This window comes from Theropithecus gelada, chromosome 15 (assembly GCF_003255815.1).
Source record: "Theropithecus gelada isolate Dixy chromosome 15, Tgel_1.0, whole genome shotgun sequence".
Classification (NCBI taxonomy): domain Eukaryota; kingdom Metazoa; phylum Chordata; class Mammalia; order Primates; family Cercopithecidae; genus Theropithecus; species Theropithecus gelada.
In genome coordinates, this window is record NC_037683.1 from 26,440,161 (window position 1) to 26,455,961 (window position 15,801).

A 15,801-nucleotide genomic window follows, 5' to 3' on the forward strand; every position below is an offset into this window, starting at 1 on the left:
GTTCCCCAGCTCTGTGACATCACAGACAGCCTTCTGTCCACTCTGCCAGCTGCAGGTGAGTGGGGCTCACAGTTTAGACCAAAAGGCGGGAGGTGATAGTTTTTCTGTACCAAAAGGGACAATGTCCCCACCACTCCTGGACACCTATTAATTTTGCTCCAAGAAGCAATCCCCATCCCTCATTTGCTTTAACCTCACTGTTTCTCTCTCTCTCTGGGTCCCAGTCTCCACCTGTGCTGAATGACCTCCCTCACCCCCGCCCACAACACCAGAAGCCTTTCTGTTTGACCTCATTGATCTTTCTTCTGATCAAAGTGCAATGGGGTCACTAGAGACCTGAAGTTCCTAGCCCACTGGGGGACAACCCAAAGGCCCTCTTCTTTGGTTCCTGCTTCCCTCTAGAGGGGGTCACTGGTAGTGCAAGAAGTGCCACACCCCCTAGGCATCTTCCCTACATATTCATCAGCATCAGAACCTTCATTTGTATTTATTAAGCCTTTACAACACACCAGAAGCTGTGTTAAGCACTTTCCATCATTATTTAATCCTCAGAACTACCTTCTACTGTAGATACTGTTATTATCATCCCCATTTTACAGGTCAGAAAACAGATTCAAAGAGGTCATAAATTCTTCTAAATTACCTAGCTAACAGTAGATCTCCAAGAATTAAACCCTAGAGAATGTGCTTGTAACTGATACACTGCTGTCCCTAAGAGCCTTTTCATTTCTGAAGAGGGTTCAAAAGCTCAAAGCTCTCTGCTGTCAACACTCAGAGGAGAAAGTGGTTCTACTACCCTCTTTCTTGCAAAATTGTCTGGTAAACATGTGGAGAGAGCATCAGTACAGGGTGCCGACAAACCTACACTTCAAATCCCTGCTGACTGATAATATGGATGATCTCCACAGTTTATTTTTAATTGAAAAAAATCAAGGTGCAAAACATGGTGTATAGTAAGCTATCATTTGTATTAAAAAGAGAAAAAGAGAATTTGAATAACTACATTTTCTTGCATATCCATAAGTTGCTTTGGTGGAAGATGCCTCCATTCACTACATGAAACAAAAACTGAATTTATTTCTGGTTAAACAAGGGAGAACAGCGCTTGTATGGCAAAGTCCCTGCACAAAGCTCATGGCTGATGCATAAGGGGCTTTGGGAGGTGTTGAGTTCATGTACTGGTGGTGTTTCAGAGACAGCAGTGCTTGGGAGTGGTAGACCTTTAGCTATGAAGTGTACCTACCGGCATGTGTCTGTTAGAATGGTTACCAAGGGAGTTTCATTAATAGATTAAATGGGTGTCACACAGGTTCTGGGGATTCGTTGTTACCGTGGTTACAGGGCAATCCATCGTCATCTAGGAATGTGGGAGCTTCTCTTTTTATTCTCATTCTCTGCCTTCTGGTCCTCCCTCAACCAAAGCTGCAGGAAAGACCCTCCAAGATTGTCCAGATCTTCACCACTGTCATTGGCTTTTCTTGAAAACACAGTTCCATTTTTCTATGTACAGAGATCTGGTTTTCATTTTGAGTATCAGTCTGCCTCATTTCTTCTCATTTTTGTCTTTGAATCATTTGTTGCACCATTTGTCAAACCAGAGGCTACATAAAAGCATTCAGCTCTCTAGACAACAGAACCTGAATGATGCAAGACAATGATAATGAAGGCCAGGCGCAATGGCTCACGCCTGTAATCCCAGCACTTTGGGAGGCCAAGGCTGGCAGTTCACCTGAGGTTGGGAGTTCAAGACCAGCCTGACCCAACATGGAGAAACCCCATCTCTCCTAAAAATACAAAATTAGCTGGGTGTGGTGGTGCATGCCTGTAACCCAGCTACTCGGGAGGCTGAGGCAGGAGAATCGCTTGAACCCAGGAGGCAGAGGTTGCAGTGACCCGAGATCACACCATTGCACTCCAGCCTGGGCAACAAGAGTAAAACTCCATCTCAAAAAAAAATAAGAAAAAGGACAATGATAATTAAGAGTATTTTCAAAAGGATCTGAAAGCCTCTCTGGAATCATGCCCCATGATTTCCCTGGCATGACCATCTATCTTTGATAGCCAGACTGCTTTTTCTTTGGGCTTAGCTATAGATTAACCTCACCTGTGATATTAATCCAGGCACAACAGGGAGTGTTAGCAATGGTGCAGACTCCCCTAATCAGCTAAAATAAAACCCAAAGGTTTCTGTGATCCATAATTACTTGAGCTAAGGATTTTAAATTGGTCAGGTGTACCCTAGGATGTGGGCTATATGATTTTCTATGTCAGTCAAGGTGAAGGGAGAAAAAAAAGCACTTTAAATTGTTCAACTCAGAATCCTCAGAAGTCTGTTTCACCTACTAGCAGCTAAACCCCCAAGAAGGGTTTCATCCCTTCAGATGCTGTGTAAGAAGGCATAGTTCACTGTGGGTGCTGGAGAATCATGCACTGGAATGGTCTAAATATTCATCATGCAGAACAATTAGTCTTAATCATAGTTGGAATAGAAAAGTCTGATCTCCACATAAGAAACAAACCATATCAACAAGCAAGCAGTATAGCTTATATTTATAGCAGTATAGTTCATCTATATTTATAGACAATGCCCCTTGGGAGTTTAGAGGCAAGATAGGAAAGTGTTAAGTGCAAAAGTCTCCTCAGAAAGACTCAGCAGACAGATACGGACAGCTGGCCTTCTGACATGGAACATTAGTTCTTCTAATGGCCTTTCTACATACAGTAAGTGCAAGTGTTCTCCACAGACTCCAAGTTCTTAAGGAACAGAGGAAATTTGGGTCCTGTCTTTATTTCAGTGGCCAGTTGTTTTATCTAGTAGGCCGTAAGATTATTTTGATTTCCAGTTAACATTGTAGGACTCTTGGAAAATGATGAAGATATCTACACTAATGGAATTTCCCATTCCAATTGATTTTTTTCTAAATCCCCTATTTTAGATATGAGCTTTTACACAGAGAACAAAGGGCTCCTTTTACTTATACTCTTTGCCCCAGAATGTCCTTTGAAAGTGTCCTGAAGTCTATTAAGTCACCTATTGATTCATCATTTTGTTTGTTATTAATGAATCTTTGCCCTATCTACCCTTAAGAGAAAATCTTTTGAAATAGTTTCATGTGGCGTACTTCCTATTTTTCTTACCCTCTCAAGTCCATTTTTAAAAATATTATGCTTAGATGGGTTATTTGAATCTTCTGACCTTTCTCATCTGCTACTCTTAAACATTTTCCCCATTGTTGAAGGTCAACAATTTTTTTTTTTTTTTTTTTGAGTCAGGATCTCCTGTTGCCTGGGCTGGAATGCAGTGGCATGATTATAGCTCACTGAAGCCTTGATTTCTCAGGTTCAAGCAATCCTCTCTCCTCAGCCTCTGAGTACCTGGAATTGCAGGTGCACACCACCATGCCCAGCTAAATTTTGATTTTTAGTAGAGACAAGGTATGTTGTCCAGGCTGGTCTCAAACTCCAAAACTCAAGCAATCTTCCTGTCTCAGCCTCCCAGAGTGCTGGGATTACAGGTGTGAGCCACTGTGCCTGGCTTGAAGGTCAACAACGAAATGAACTAATGGGTACAAATATGATAGTCGAAGACAATTAGTAATGAACAGAATCCTGAATCCCACAGGATACAGAAAACAAACTTTCTTTTGTTCTGAAATTTGGGAAGATTCTATTTTTACCCAACTCAACTCTTACTTGGTTTAAATTCAGCCTCTCTGGATCTACCTTCAGTGCAGAAGTTTTAGGTGGGTATTGTGCAATGTGATTGTTCTTTTCCAGAAAAATGCTCCCTGAAAAATTTATCTGGGCAACCAGGGGAAGGAATAAGAGGAGTATAAGTGGATAGTAAAGCTCAAGTTGGGTGGAGAGAGAAAGAGAGAAGCAAAGAAAGTAGGTGTCAGAGGTTTGAGTGAGAGTAAGGTCTTTTTTTTTTTTCTTTCTGAGGCCAGAACATTCCAGACAAAGAAGCCTTCTATTATATGTTTGACATTTTTGTCTTCTCTCTTCTCTAGAGCTCCTCTTAAATCTGATTTTTGACATCAAAACTTTAATCCTAAGTCATCTAGTGAATTTTTGCCATTTATTAAGATAAATATATGAGAGTACCTATAGTGGGAGTATATATATGGAGTTTTTCCAGGAAGAGGCAACAACCTTAATGCAGATGAGACCATGACAAGCAGGAAAGAGTACACTACAATTGATAAACAGTTTCTACTTGTGTACAGTGTCTTGAATTTCTTGGCCAAGCAGAGCCTAAAAGAGGCCATATGATCAACAACCTGAAAATTACTGACTCCCGAATATAAGCTAAAAAAAAAAAGTGACCTTCTTTTATGATTTACCAAGACAGAACACATGCTGACAAAGGTTTAGAGGGACCCAAGTCCAAGTTTTAGCAATTTCTCCTAGACAAATTAATTACCACTCCAACAAAACTCCAACCACCCAGGGCTGATTCATGGTGGGGGCTTGTCAGAGCTATGCTTCCATTCCTTTCTTATGAAGCGCTTCCTTCTACGTTCAACAGACACAAGGCAGTCTGGAACAAAGCCAAACTCCATGAGGCAAGCATTTTTATAAGTGGATGAAGACAATGGAAACTAAAGCAAGTAGCAGAATAAGAAGCAAATTAATGGCAAGGATGTTTGCTAAATGGTGCATCTCCAAAACAAAAGATCCAACTGCCTATATAAATTTCTATTTCTTTATAAATTAGAGAAAAATGAAATAAATCCACTAAAGAGAGCTCAGTAAAATACATCAGAGCTCAAATCACGTTTTAAAAATAAAATCCCATGACATGACACTAAGTCTAGGGGGAAAAAAAGAAACCTCACCTGGCAGCAGATCCAAAAGACTATTGGAGATTGGGGCTAAATGGACCTAGTGAGTGCCCCCACTTTGACCAAAAAATCCACACAATGGGGATATCTGTATGTGTCTAGCCTGCATCGCATCTAACCACAGGGAACAGCTTATGTGCAGAAAGTTAAAAATCAGTTAGTGGAAGGGAGAAAGGAGATCTGTTGGGCATAGCTTTTTTCCAACAGTCAGAGAAGGTTCATGTGTTTATTCAACAAATATGTATAAAGTACCTATTCTTTGCCCATCCCTGGGCTGAATGCTGAGGATACAAAAGTGAATAAAATACTGTCCCTGCTTCCATGGACATTTGTCTATCTTGTGTCTTGTTCACTGCTATATCTCCAGCACGTAACAGTACCTGGCACGTGGCAGGTTTTCAGTAAATACATGTTAAATAAATGAAGAAGAAAAAAAAAAAAACTTGGCTGGGCTCAGTGGCTCAAGCCTATAACCCAGCACTTTTGGAGGCTGAGTCAGGGAGATTGCTTGAGCCCAGGAATTTGAGACGAGCCTGGGCAATATGGCAAAATCCCACCTCTACCAAAACAAAACAAAAAAACAGACTATAACCGGGCATGGTAGTGCAAGCCTGCATTCCAAGCTACCCAGGAGGCTGAGGCAGGGAAATCGCTTGAGCCTGGGAGGCTGAGGCTGGAATGAGCCCTGATGGTGCCACTACAGTCCAGCACAGGTGTCAGAGTGAGACCCTATCTCAAAAAATAAAAAACAAGAAAAAAAAAGAAAAAGGAAAAAGCTCATGAACTAGTATCCAGACTGTCAACAATAGGCAGTTACAAGACAATGTTTCAGCAAGTATTTATTGAGCATTTACCATGAGTTAGGCAGTCACTGTACAATAACAGGCTATGATACAGGAAAACATGGTGGGCCAGCGGGGGAGTGCTGTGGGAGCACAAGGGAGGGCTCCTAACTCATCCTATGCCTTCCTATAGCCCCTGAGCTGAATCCTGGAGTTTGATGACTGAAGGATTGAGGTGAGAACATCCCAGGCAGAGGGAACAGGACGTGGACAGGATCCATTTAGTAAAAGGTGATTGGATGAGCTGCCTATACAGCATCTCTTATGGCTGTAGGGCGGTGAGTGCAACCCAGAGAAAATGAGGCTGAAGAGAATAACAGTGGTGATCACAAAAGAAGTTGGATCTGCAGACTTGGGGACCCCCTTGGTGGGGCGGAGGGTTGTTGGGGCAGAAGAGAGATAGGATTTACATGTCTACCAGACAACTCTAGCTTTAGGTGGAGGCAAACAAGCCAATGAGAAAGTTTAAGCAGTGGTCCAGGTGAGAAGTGATGATGGCTTACACTATGGTGAAGGAAATGGCAAAGGATTGACTGGACAGACAGACTGAAGAGATATTTGGAAAGTAAAGTTCAAAGACTGATGAACATGAGCAGATAGCAGGAGGCTGGCAGGCTTCTGACTCTAGAGACACAGTGAATAATAGGACCATACCATAAAATAGGAAACATGGGAAGAAGATAGATATGCTTTGCAGCAGATGGGGAAGAAAAATAGTCCCAACCAGTAAACAGAGAGCAGAACTAAAATTGACTCATGAAACCATCAGAGTCAGCTTAGCAAGTGAATGAGGTAAGCTGTGTCCTACAGCTTGTGATATTCCTGGCACAAAAACTACCCCCCACCTCTCTACTGCCCCAAGGACCTGCAAATGCTTTTACTCAAGACAAAAATACATGCTAGTTTATTCTACAAACACCCTTCAATTTTTATTCTACAAACAATTATTGACTTCCCACACTGCGCTAGGTACTGCTCTAGACACTGAGAATAGAACAGTAAACCAAAGAGCTAAAATCCATGACCTCATGTGACTTCTAATTTAGTGGGGAGAAGCAGACCTTAAGCACAGTAATTTAGCAAATAATGTAAAGTGTTAGGAAATGAAGCTGGGCACGGTGACTCACACCTGTAATCCCAACACCTTGGGAGGCCAACATGGGAGGATCACTTGATTTCAAGACCAGCCTGGGCAATAGAGTGAGACCCCTTCTCTTAAAAAAAAAAATTAAGAATTTGCTGGGCATGGTGGCATGCACCTGTAGTCCCAGCTACTCAGGAGGCTGAGGCAGGAGGAGCCTAGAAGTTCAAGGCTGCAGTGAACCATGATTGTGCCACTGCACTCCAGCCTGAGCATACAGCTAGACCCTGTCAAGAAAGAGAGAGAGAGATTGAGAGAGAGACAGAAGGGAGGGAGGGAGGGAGGGAGGAAGGAAGGAAGGAAGGAAGGAAGGAAGGAAGGAAGGAAGGAAGGAAGGAAGGAAGGAAAGGAGGGAAAGAAAGAAAACGTCTGCAAAGAAAGCAAGGAAGAAAGGAAGAGTTAGGAAGTGTTGGGGTGCTGGACAAGGGGGTATAATGTTAAATACAACCAAGAAAGTCTCACTAGAAAAGGTGACATTGAAGCAAACACTTGAAGGTAATGACAGAATGTTGTAATCTAAGAGAACTGAATTCCAGGCAGAGAGTAAAACAAGCACAAATTGTTGAGTTGAGAGCTTGCTGTGTTTTAAAACTCAGCAAGGGGGCAAATGGAATTGGGGAATTGAAGGAACTGAAGACAGAGTTGGTGATGAGGGTTGTGAGTGGACAGGAGAGAAGAAGGATGATTACATTACAGAATACCTTAAGACCCAAGTGAGAACTTTGGTTTTTCTTCTGAGCAATATGCGAAACCACAGAACAATTTTGGAGGAAAGAAAGACTAAGAGAAAAAAATCTTTTTGACTCACTCCTGCAATCCCAGCACCTTTTGAGGCCAACGTAGGAGGATCACTTGAGCCCAGGAGTTCAAGACCAGCCTGGGCTACATAGGGAGACCCTGTCTCTATAAAAACTACAAAAATTAGCCAGGTGTGGTGGTGCACTCCTGTAGTCCCAGCTACTGGGGAGGCTGAAGCAGGAGGATCACTTGAGCCCAGGAGTTTGAGGCTGCCGTGAGCTGTGATCACGCCATTGTACTCCAGCCTGGGTGACAGAGTAAAACTCTGTCTCAAAAAATAAAAATAAAAATAAAAAAAGTTTGCATTTACCCCCACATATTTGCTATTTCTTATCCTATTCATCCCTTTCTGTAAATGTGAATTTCCATCTGGTATCATTTTCCTTTGATCTTTCAGCATTTTTTTGCACGCTGGGTCTTCTAAAGACAAATTCTCTCTTTTTTTGTTTATCTTATAATGTCTTCATTTTGCCGTAATTATTAAAGGATGTTTTCGTGGAATATGAAGTGAAAGGTTTACAGGTTCTTTTTTTCATCTTTATTTATTCCAGTCGTTTTAAGAGCCTGCTCTTTAGTTTACTTTTTGGCCATTTGACTAAAATGTGCCTAGGTGTGATTTTCTTTTTGTTTTTCATGTTTGGTGCTCACTGAGTACTTATGTTGAGGCTTTCTATCAAATTTGGTAAATTTTCAGCCACTCTTGCTTCAAACATTTTTTCTGCCCTTGGTCCTTCTGAGAGTCCAGCAACGCGTGTATGTTACACAGCTTGGTAGCATCCCGCAAAGTCACTGGTGTACCCTTCATCCTTTTTAAATCTTTTTTGCTTTCTCTGCTTCAGTTTGGATAATTTCTATTGACCTTTTTGCAGGTTTACTGATCATTGCTTTTGCTTTGTCCAATCTGTGGTTAACCCTACCCAATACATATTTTCTTCAGATACTGGTTTTTATAGAACTAGAATTTCTATTTGATTCTATTTGAGTTTCCATTTCTTCCTTCCATATTATATCTCTCCATCTACTCTTCCCATTTTTTCCTGTCCTTGGAAGTTTTGAGCTGAAGATGACATGATACATTTTAACAGAACTACCCCACCTTTTGTATTAATTATGGAGGAAGTCCAGGGTAAGAGAAATAAGGAGACCAGTTAGGAGGCTATTGCAGTAATTCAGGCAAGAGATGATGGTGGCTCCAGCCAGGGTATGGCAGTAGGGAAAATGAGACTCAAGTGCCTATAATGAAGGCAAAACTCACAAAGCAAAGTGAATGAGGTATTGTGAGGGACGTCTGACCAATACCATGATCAGAATTTCCTTTTAAAGGGGGGTTTTGCCACAAGAAGGGGAATGAGAACAGAATGTATCCAGAGATCTGAAAAACTTGATACACAAATAAAGGAATCTGGGACTAAAGCAAGGCCTTATAATCCTGGACCTTCAAAACTAGAAAGATCCTTGAAGAGATCATCTAGCCTAACTTCTTATTACTGATGAGGAGCCTGAGACACAGAAAGAAGCATGGACCTACCCAAAGCCGTCCAGCAAATTAGTGGCAAAACCAGAATTTAAAGCTATGAGTCCATATGCTTCCTTTCCATAGGACCTGGACCAGCTGGGATCATTTGAAGCCAGGAAGCCACATGAAGAGAAGGGAGGAAAATGGAATGACCATTGATTGAGCACTTATCGTATACCTAGCACCACAGGAGCTACTTTTCATATATATGATTCTTTACTCCTGCAAAGTAGGCACTGCTATTCTCATTTTTCACATGATAAAAGTGAAGTTCAAAAAGGGTAAAGAATCCACCCAAGAACATGCACCTGTTAATGGGGTAGGACACAGAGCTATCTGAAACCTGAGCATGTTTACGTGCATGTCTGCATGAGGTGGGATTTTGCTATCATCAGATCCTATCTGGAGTGTGAACACAGGTGAAGGACTAGCATTTTTCAGCCACAGTCTTATGTTTACTTAGGAAACAGCCCAGCCCAGTGAATTGGGCTCAAACTCAAGATTGGCTGATTCAACAAGGCACCCCTGCAGACAAAGCTGGCAGAGTAGAGATTTCAACTCCTTTCCATGGGTAAGAAAATTTGTACAGAATAGGAAAAAAAAAAATGGCCTAGGCGGAAGGGACTGGATCTGCTGGCCATGGGAAGCTACAGAAGATTTGGGAGAGGGGAGGAGTATTATGTTAATACCCTGGGAGAGGCTGACCCAATGATACCCCCCCGCCACCACAGTCAATTTCCAATAGGCATCTGGAATTCAGATTCCAGAACCCATGCCCCTCATTCCTTTGCCTCCAACAGCAGCCCACCAAAACCTGATCTCGAAGATCTTCTGTTTATGCTGCAGGGACTGTCAGGAGCCCTATGCCATCGATGACTCCAAGGTTCCCAGTCAAACCCAAGAGCACAAGCCATCGACCCAAAGTAGGTATCAGATAAGGACACTCTGCATGGCCTCTCTATACCTCAGTTTGCTCACTCTCTGCCTGCTGGGATACCCCCAAACTGCCTTCATCTTTTGAGTGATAATTCCAATTTAAAATGAGGTGGGTGTTGGATAGCTAAGTACTCAAACCAATAAAAAAGAGAGCTTAAACTCTTGTACTTAAAGTGTAGTCTACAGACCAGCAATACTGGCATCACTTGGGGGCTTGTTACAAATGCATTTTCAGACCCTGCTCCAGACCTACTGAATCAGAACTGGCACTTTAACAGGATCTCCAGGTAAATTTGAATATACATTATAGTCTGAGAAACACTGGATTAAAGACTATAAAAATAGTGGGTTAAGATCCCTGTTTTGGGGGCAATACATGCTAGTTCAAATCTCAGTTCTGCCACAGAAGTTGGGCAAGTCTCTTGACCTCCCTGAGCCTCACTGTCCTTACCTGTAAAATAGGGCTATTCACAATACATTATGATTTTTCAGGATCATTAGGAGGGTAAAATGAGGCAATATAAATAAACATCTAGCTCAGGGTCTGGCACAGAGTAGGCACTCAACATACAGAAACAATATGTAGGTATTGATCAGGATAGAGTATGTTCTGCTGCTAAAACAAATAAGTCTTGAAATCTCAATGGTTTACAAAATAAAAATTTATTTCTTGCTTACACAAAGTCTAGTACAAACCAGCCATCCCCCTTTTAATCTTTAGCCAGGGCCTCTGGAACATGAGGCTTCCTAGGCTACCATGCCAAGGGAAGACAGAGAGACAGAGAAGGCACCCTGGCCTTCAGTTTGTAATCAAAATCTTCTTGAAGATCCAGGAAAAGAGATCAAGCAGAGAAGATCAGGGATCAAAACCAACTATTTCAGACAGAAAAAAAAAAAAAAGGAAGCATTGTTGTCAAAATCAGCCAAATTTAGGACTCACACAAGTGGGAGGGGGTGAGCACAGATGGCCAGGAACCTGGCAGACCCCCATTGAGAGACAGGATAGCACAATGATTTGTTTTGACAGAAATCCACATGTGAGAGTCTTTAAAATACTTTCCCTGGAAGTAGAGTCACAATAAAAATCAAGAACCTTAAAAATATGAATGCCTTTTCCCAAGGGAAGGATGATGATAATTACTGAGAACCTATAATATGCAAAACACTGTCTAGGCACTGGGGACCCAGCTGTGATCAGATAAATCCCTTACTGTTTCAGAGCGTATATTTCACATTTTAACAGTAAAATGATATTATTTAATCCCCACCATAACTCAAAGAAGTGGACATTAGTATTCAAATTGAACATACCATTTTGCAGATATGAATGAAGAGGCAGGCGGGGGTTAAGCCAATAGTTAAGGTATGCAGCTAATAAATGACAGAGCTGTCTATCACAGAACATAGTTCAGACTGTCGACAAAATTCGTTGTTGTTCTTCTAGAAACCTAGAAGTATATAAAGACAAAGTCTCATATACAACATGTTCATCGCAACAGTATTTATGGTAGAAAAATTTGGGCTGGGCACAGTGGCTCACACCTATAATCCCAGCACTTTGGGAGGTAGGAGGATCACTTGAGCCCAGGAGTTCAAGACCATCCTGGGCAACATGGGAAGATCCCACCTCTACAAATAATAAAAAATTAGCCAGACTGGGCACAGTAGCTCACGTCTGTAATCCCAGCACTCTGGGAGGCCAAGGTAGGTGGATCACCTGAGGCCGGGAGTTTGAGACCAGCCTGGCCAACATGGAGAAATGCCATCTCTACTAAAAATACAAAGTTAGCTGGGCATGGTGGCACATGTCTATAATCCCAGTTACTCAGGAGGCTGAGGCAGGAGAATTGCTTGAACCCAGGAGGTGGAGGTTGCAGTGACCCGAGATCACGCCATTGCACTCCAGCCTGGGCAACAAGAGCGAAACTCCATCTCAAAAAAAAATTAGCCAGGTATGGTGGCACATACCTGTCATTTCAGCTACTCAGGAGGCTGAGGTGGGAGAATCGCTTGAACTCAGGAGGTCGAGGCTGCAGTAAGTCATGATTGCACCACTGCACTCCAGCCTAGGTACCAGAGTGAGACTCCCTCAAAAAATAAATAAATAAATAAAAAATAAAAAATCCAACATTAGAACTTTGGTTAAATAAATCTTACATTATTCAAAAACTAGAATATTGTACAACCATTTTTTAAAATTATTGACATGAAAAAAAATTTATGCTATTAATGTATATAAATAAATTCAAATGCAGGGCTGGCTGAGGTGGCTCACATCTGTGATCCTAGCACTTTGTGAGGCTGAGGCTAAAAGATTACTTGAGGCCAGGAGTTCGAGACCAGCCTGGCAACATAGTGAGACTCTCGCTCTCTACAAAAAAAATTTAAAAATTAGCTGAGTGCAGTGACACATGCCTGTAGTCCTAGCTACTTGGGAGGCTGAGGCAGGAGGATTGCTTGAGCCTAGGAGTTTGAGGTTACAGTGAGCTATGATCACACCACTGTACTCCAGTCTGGGCAACAGAGCAGATCCTTGTCTCAAAAAATAAATAATAAATAAGTAAAATTCATCCATAATACATAGGATATGACAGACTATGTAAAATATGCATAGGAAGAGACTGGAACTGGGATAATAACTTGGGGAAGAGGTGTTTGGGGTCACTGTTTCCTCTTTTATGCTATGTATTATTTCCTAACTTTTCTATAAAGCATATGCATTACATTTATAAATGGAAAAAAGTTAATGTCTTAAAAGGAATACATACTTTGCCCTGAACTGATCATTATACATTCTATGCACATAACAAAATTTCATATGTAGCCCATAAATACGTACAAATATAATGTATTATTTTAAAATACACACTTTGAATTCAGCACCTACTTGTGAGGGGAAGCCCTCAGAGGACAGGAGGTGGTAGTTTCAGGTACAGCCCCACCCCACAGTAACCCCCACTTGCCTGTGTGCACTGCTTCAGAGCCTGCAAAACACCTTCACTTCTGTGATCTCACCTAAGCCTCCCCACGTGACCCTGTGGAATTCTCATTGCCAGGTTTGCAGCTTCAGAAGGATGAGCTTGACAGACAAAATCCCAAGCGCATTAACGCAGCCTCCCATTTGCCTTCGAGAACACCCCTGATCCAGCCAAAAAAGAGCACTTCCTCCAGCAGCAGTGAGTTTGAAGGTGAGTCCCAAATTGGGGTCCTAACACTGACCAGAAACCCCTAGACAGGGAGCCTGGTCCTGACTCCATTGATATTTCAGCTAAGCGAGATGGGGAGATGGAATCGCTCCCATCAAGCAGCCCCAGTCATATTCCAGAGCACACTGGGGAGACCCTAGAGTCTAAGACCTGACTCCACTATCTTCCAAGCTAGGAAGAGGATGAGGAGGAGCAGGTCTGGGGGGAAAGGGCACACATCCACGCTTTCCTTTCAAAGTTTGGTAGCATCATCTTTTTATTTATTTATTTATTTTTGAGATGGAGTCTCCCTCTGTTGTCCAGGCTTGAGTACAGTGGTGCAATCTCTAATCTCAGCTCACTGCAACTTCCGCCCCCCAGGTTCAAGTGATTCTGCTGTCTCAGCTTCCTGAGTAGCTGAGATTACAGGTGCCCACCAACATGCCTGGCTAATTTTTGTATTTTTAGTAGAGAAAGGGTTTCACCATGTTGGCCAGGCTGGTCTTGAACCCCTGACCTCAAGTGATCCAGCTACCTTGGCCTCCCAAAGTGCTGGGATTACAGGTGTAACCACTGCACCTGGCGGCATCATCTTATACGTGTATTTTTCATATGCTTAGTTGATATCTACTTTGGCCACTAGACAGTAAGTGCCAGGAGGGCAGGGCCCACATCAGTTTTGTTCCCTGTTATGCCCCCAGATCCAGCCAGGTGCATGGCAAGTAAACAATGCCAGAAAACACTTGTGGATTGAGTGTAGTTCAACTGGGGGTGAAATGCCTCTGGGTCATGGAAGAACAGATGCCCAATCCCGGGACAGGGGCACAGCCCAGGAAGAAGAAATGCAGCCACATTGCTGGCCAGCAATTCTATGCCCAGGTGGTCTCACATAACTCACAACCACCCCAGGAGTCCTGCTGAGAACTAAGGATTATCCAACCCAGTCATTTTGAAACCCCCTTGAAAACAACATTTCAGAGAGTCCAATTTTTATAAAAGACCAAAGAGGAACAGCTCTGCTTGAATCAAGCTTGAGAAGGTAGGAACCCCACTACCTCACCCTCTCCTTCCTTCTGCCCTTCCCACCCCCTACAGGAGTGAGGTTCACAGAGGGAAAGGGACTTCCCACGAGTGCGCTAGGGAATGACGTGTCAGAGCCACGAGGGGCCCAAGTCTCCTACCTTCTATGCCACTGTGCTTTGCAAGACAGCCTACCATCACTGAAGCCACCAACGTAGCACAACGCAAAACACACTGCAAGAAACTCCTCCTATCACAAAAGTCTTCCAAGTCCTAAGCTAGGGGCTGCCTTGGGTCCCTTGGGATTCAAGAATCTGAGGAATGATCAGCAATGGATACAAACAACAAGAACAGTTCATCCAAGCCCTATTCAAAGGCCTTCACCCAGCATAATGTTTTCCTTTCTTCTTTCAGATCTGAATGCATATGCTTCCCAAAGAAATTTTTACAAGAGAAACTTAAACCGCTACTGCCAGGAGCGTTGGCCATTCCAGCCGTGCCTCATTGGGAGGCCCTGAGCATTCTAGCTGGCAGCTGCACAGCTGCTGGGGCGCCTCCACGAGGAAGAGGGTGGTGGACAGGAGTCATGAAGATGAATTTGGAAACTCCCCTGAAGGAGGAGAAGACGTCTGAACCATCCTTGGGCCACCAAGCAAGAGTCACCCCAGTTCCTGAAAAAGCCCCCATGGGAAGAGCTGCCTCCAATTAAAGTTCTTGATTGCACCAGAGGATGTGTCCTTCCTCTTTTCCTTTCCCCCTTACCAAATAATGTCTTATTATTTTTAAATATATTGTCACATCTTACTAAGCTTTAAAAAGTTAGCCTATTGGCCGGGCACAGTGGCTCACGCCTGTAATCCCAACACTTTGAGAGGCCGAGGCAGGTGGATCACATGAGGTCAGGAGTTCAAGACCAGCCTGGTCAACACGGTGGAACCCCATCTCTACTAAAAATACAAAAATCAGTGAGGTGTAGTGGCGTGCTCCTGTAATCTCAGCTGCTAGGGAGGCTGAGGCAGAGGTTGCAATGAGCTGAGATCTCACCACTGCACTAGCCTGGCTAACAGCCTGGTAACAGAACAAGGCTCAGAGAAAGAAAGAAAGAAAAGAAAAGAAAGGAGAGAAAGAGAAAGAAAGAAAGAAAGAAAGAAAGAAAGAAAGAAAGAAAGAAAGANGGAGAGAAAGAGAAAGAAAGAAAGAAAGAAAGAAAGAAAGAAAGAAAGAAAGAAAGAAAGAAAGAAAGAAAGAAAGAAGAAAGAAAGGGAGGGAGGGAGAGAGGGAAGGAAAGAAAGAAAAAGAAAGGAAGAAAGGAAGAAATGAAAGAAAAAAGAAAGAAAGAAAAGAAAGAGAAACAAAGAAAGAAAGAAGGGAGGGAGGGAGAGAGGGAGGGAGGGAAAGGAAAGAAAGGAAGAAAGAAAAAAGAGAAGGAGAGGAAGGAGAAAAAATTTTAGCTTTTTGGATACCTTTTGAAATAATTCCAAATTGACAGAAATATTGCAAAAATAATACAGAGAAATTC

At 42.7% G+C, this 15,801-nt stretch overlaps 1 protein-coding gene across 3 annotated transcripts; it reads left to right on the forward strand.

Moving 5' to 3' along the window:
• TEX48 (testis expressed 48) lies at positions 1–15,010 on the forward strand. Of its 3 annotated transcripts, none has more exons than XR_003115986.1 (5): positions 1–55; positions 9,605–9,712; positions 9,988–10,064; positions 13,134–13,265; positions 14,697–15,010. XR_003115986.1 is itself a non-coding variant. In XM_025360260.1 (5 exons), the coding sequence occupies exons 2-5, from the start codon at positions 9,709–9,711 to the stop codon at positions 14,798–14,800; spliced, it is 363 nt and encodes a 120-aa protein (XP_025216045.1). In that variant the 5' UTR covers positions 1–55; positions 9,605–9,708; the 3' UTR covers positions 14,801–15,008. The 3 variants fall into 3 exon arrangements, 2 of the variants coding, with proteins under 2 accessions (XP_025216045.1, XP_025216044.1); XM_025360260.1 differs by having other exon boundaries at positions 9,942–10,064; positions 14,697–15,008; XM_025360259.1 differs by lacking the exon at positions 1–55 and having other exon boundaries at positions 9,556–10,064; positions 14,697–15,008.
• The last annotated feature ends 791 nt before the right edge of the window (positions 15,011–15,801 follow it).

Bases quoted from the DNA above. Each gene is read 5' to 3' on its own strand.
- TEX48 (XM_025360259.1), top strand. From the start codon at position 9,914: ATGCCCCTCATTCCTTTGCCTCCAACAGCAGCCCACCAAAACCTGATC. The intron at 10,065-13,133 runs GTAGGTATCAGA...TCTCATTGCCAG, and splicing joins GCACAAGCCATCGACCCAAA to GTTTGCAGCTTCAGAAGGAT. The intron at 13,266-14,696 runs GTGAGTCCCAAA...TTCTTCTTTCAG, and splicing joins CAGCAGCAGTGAGTTTGAAG to ATCTGAATGCATATGCTTCC.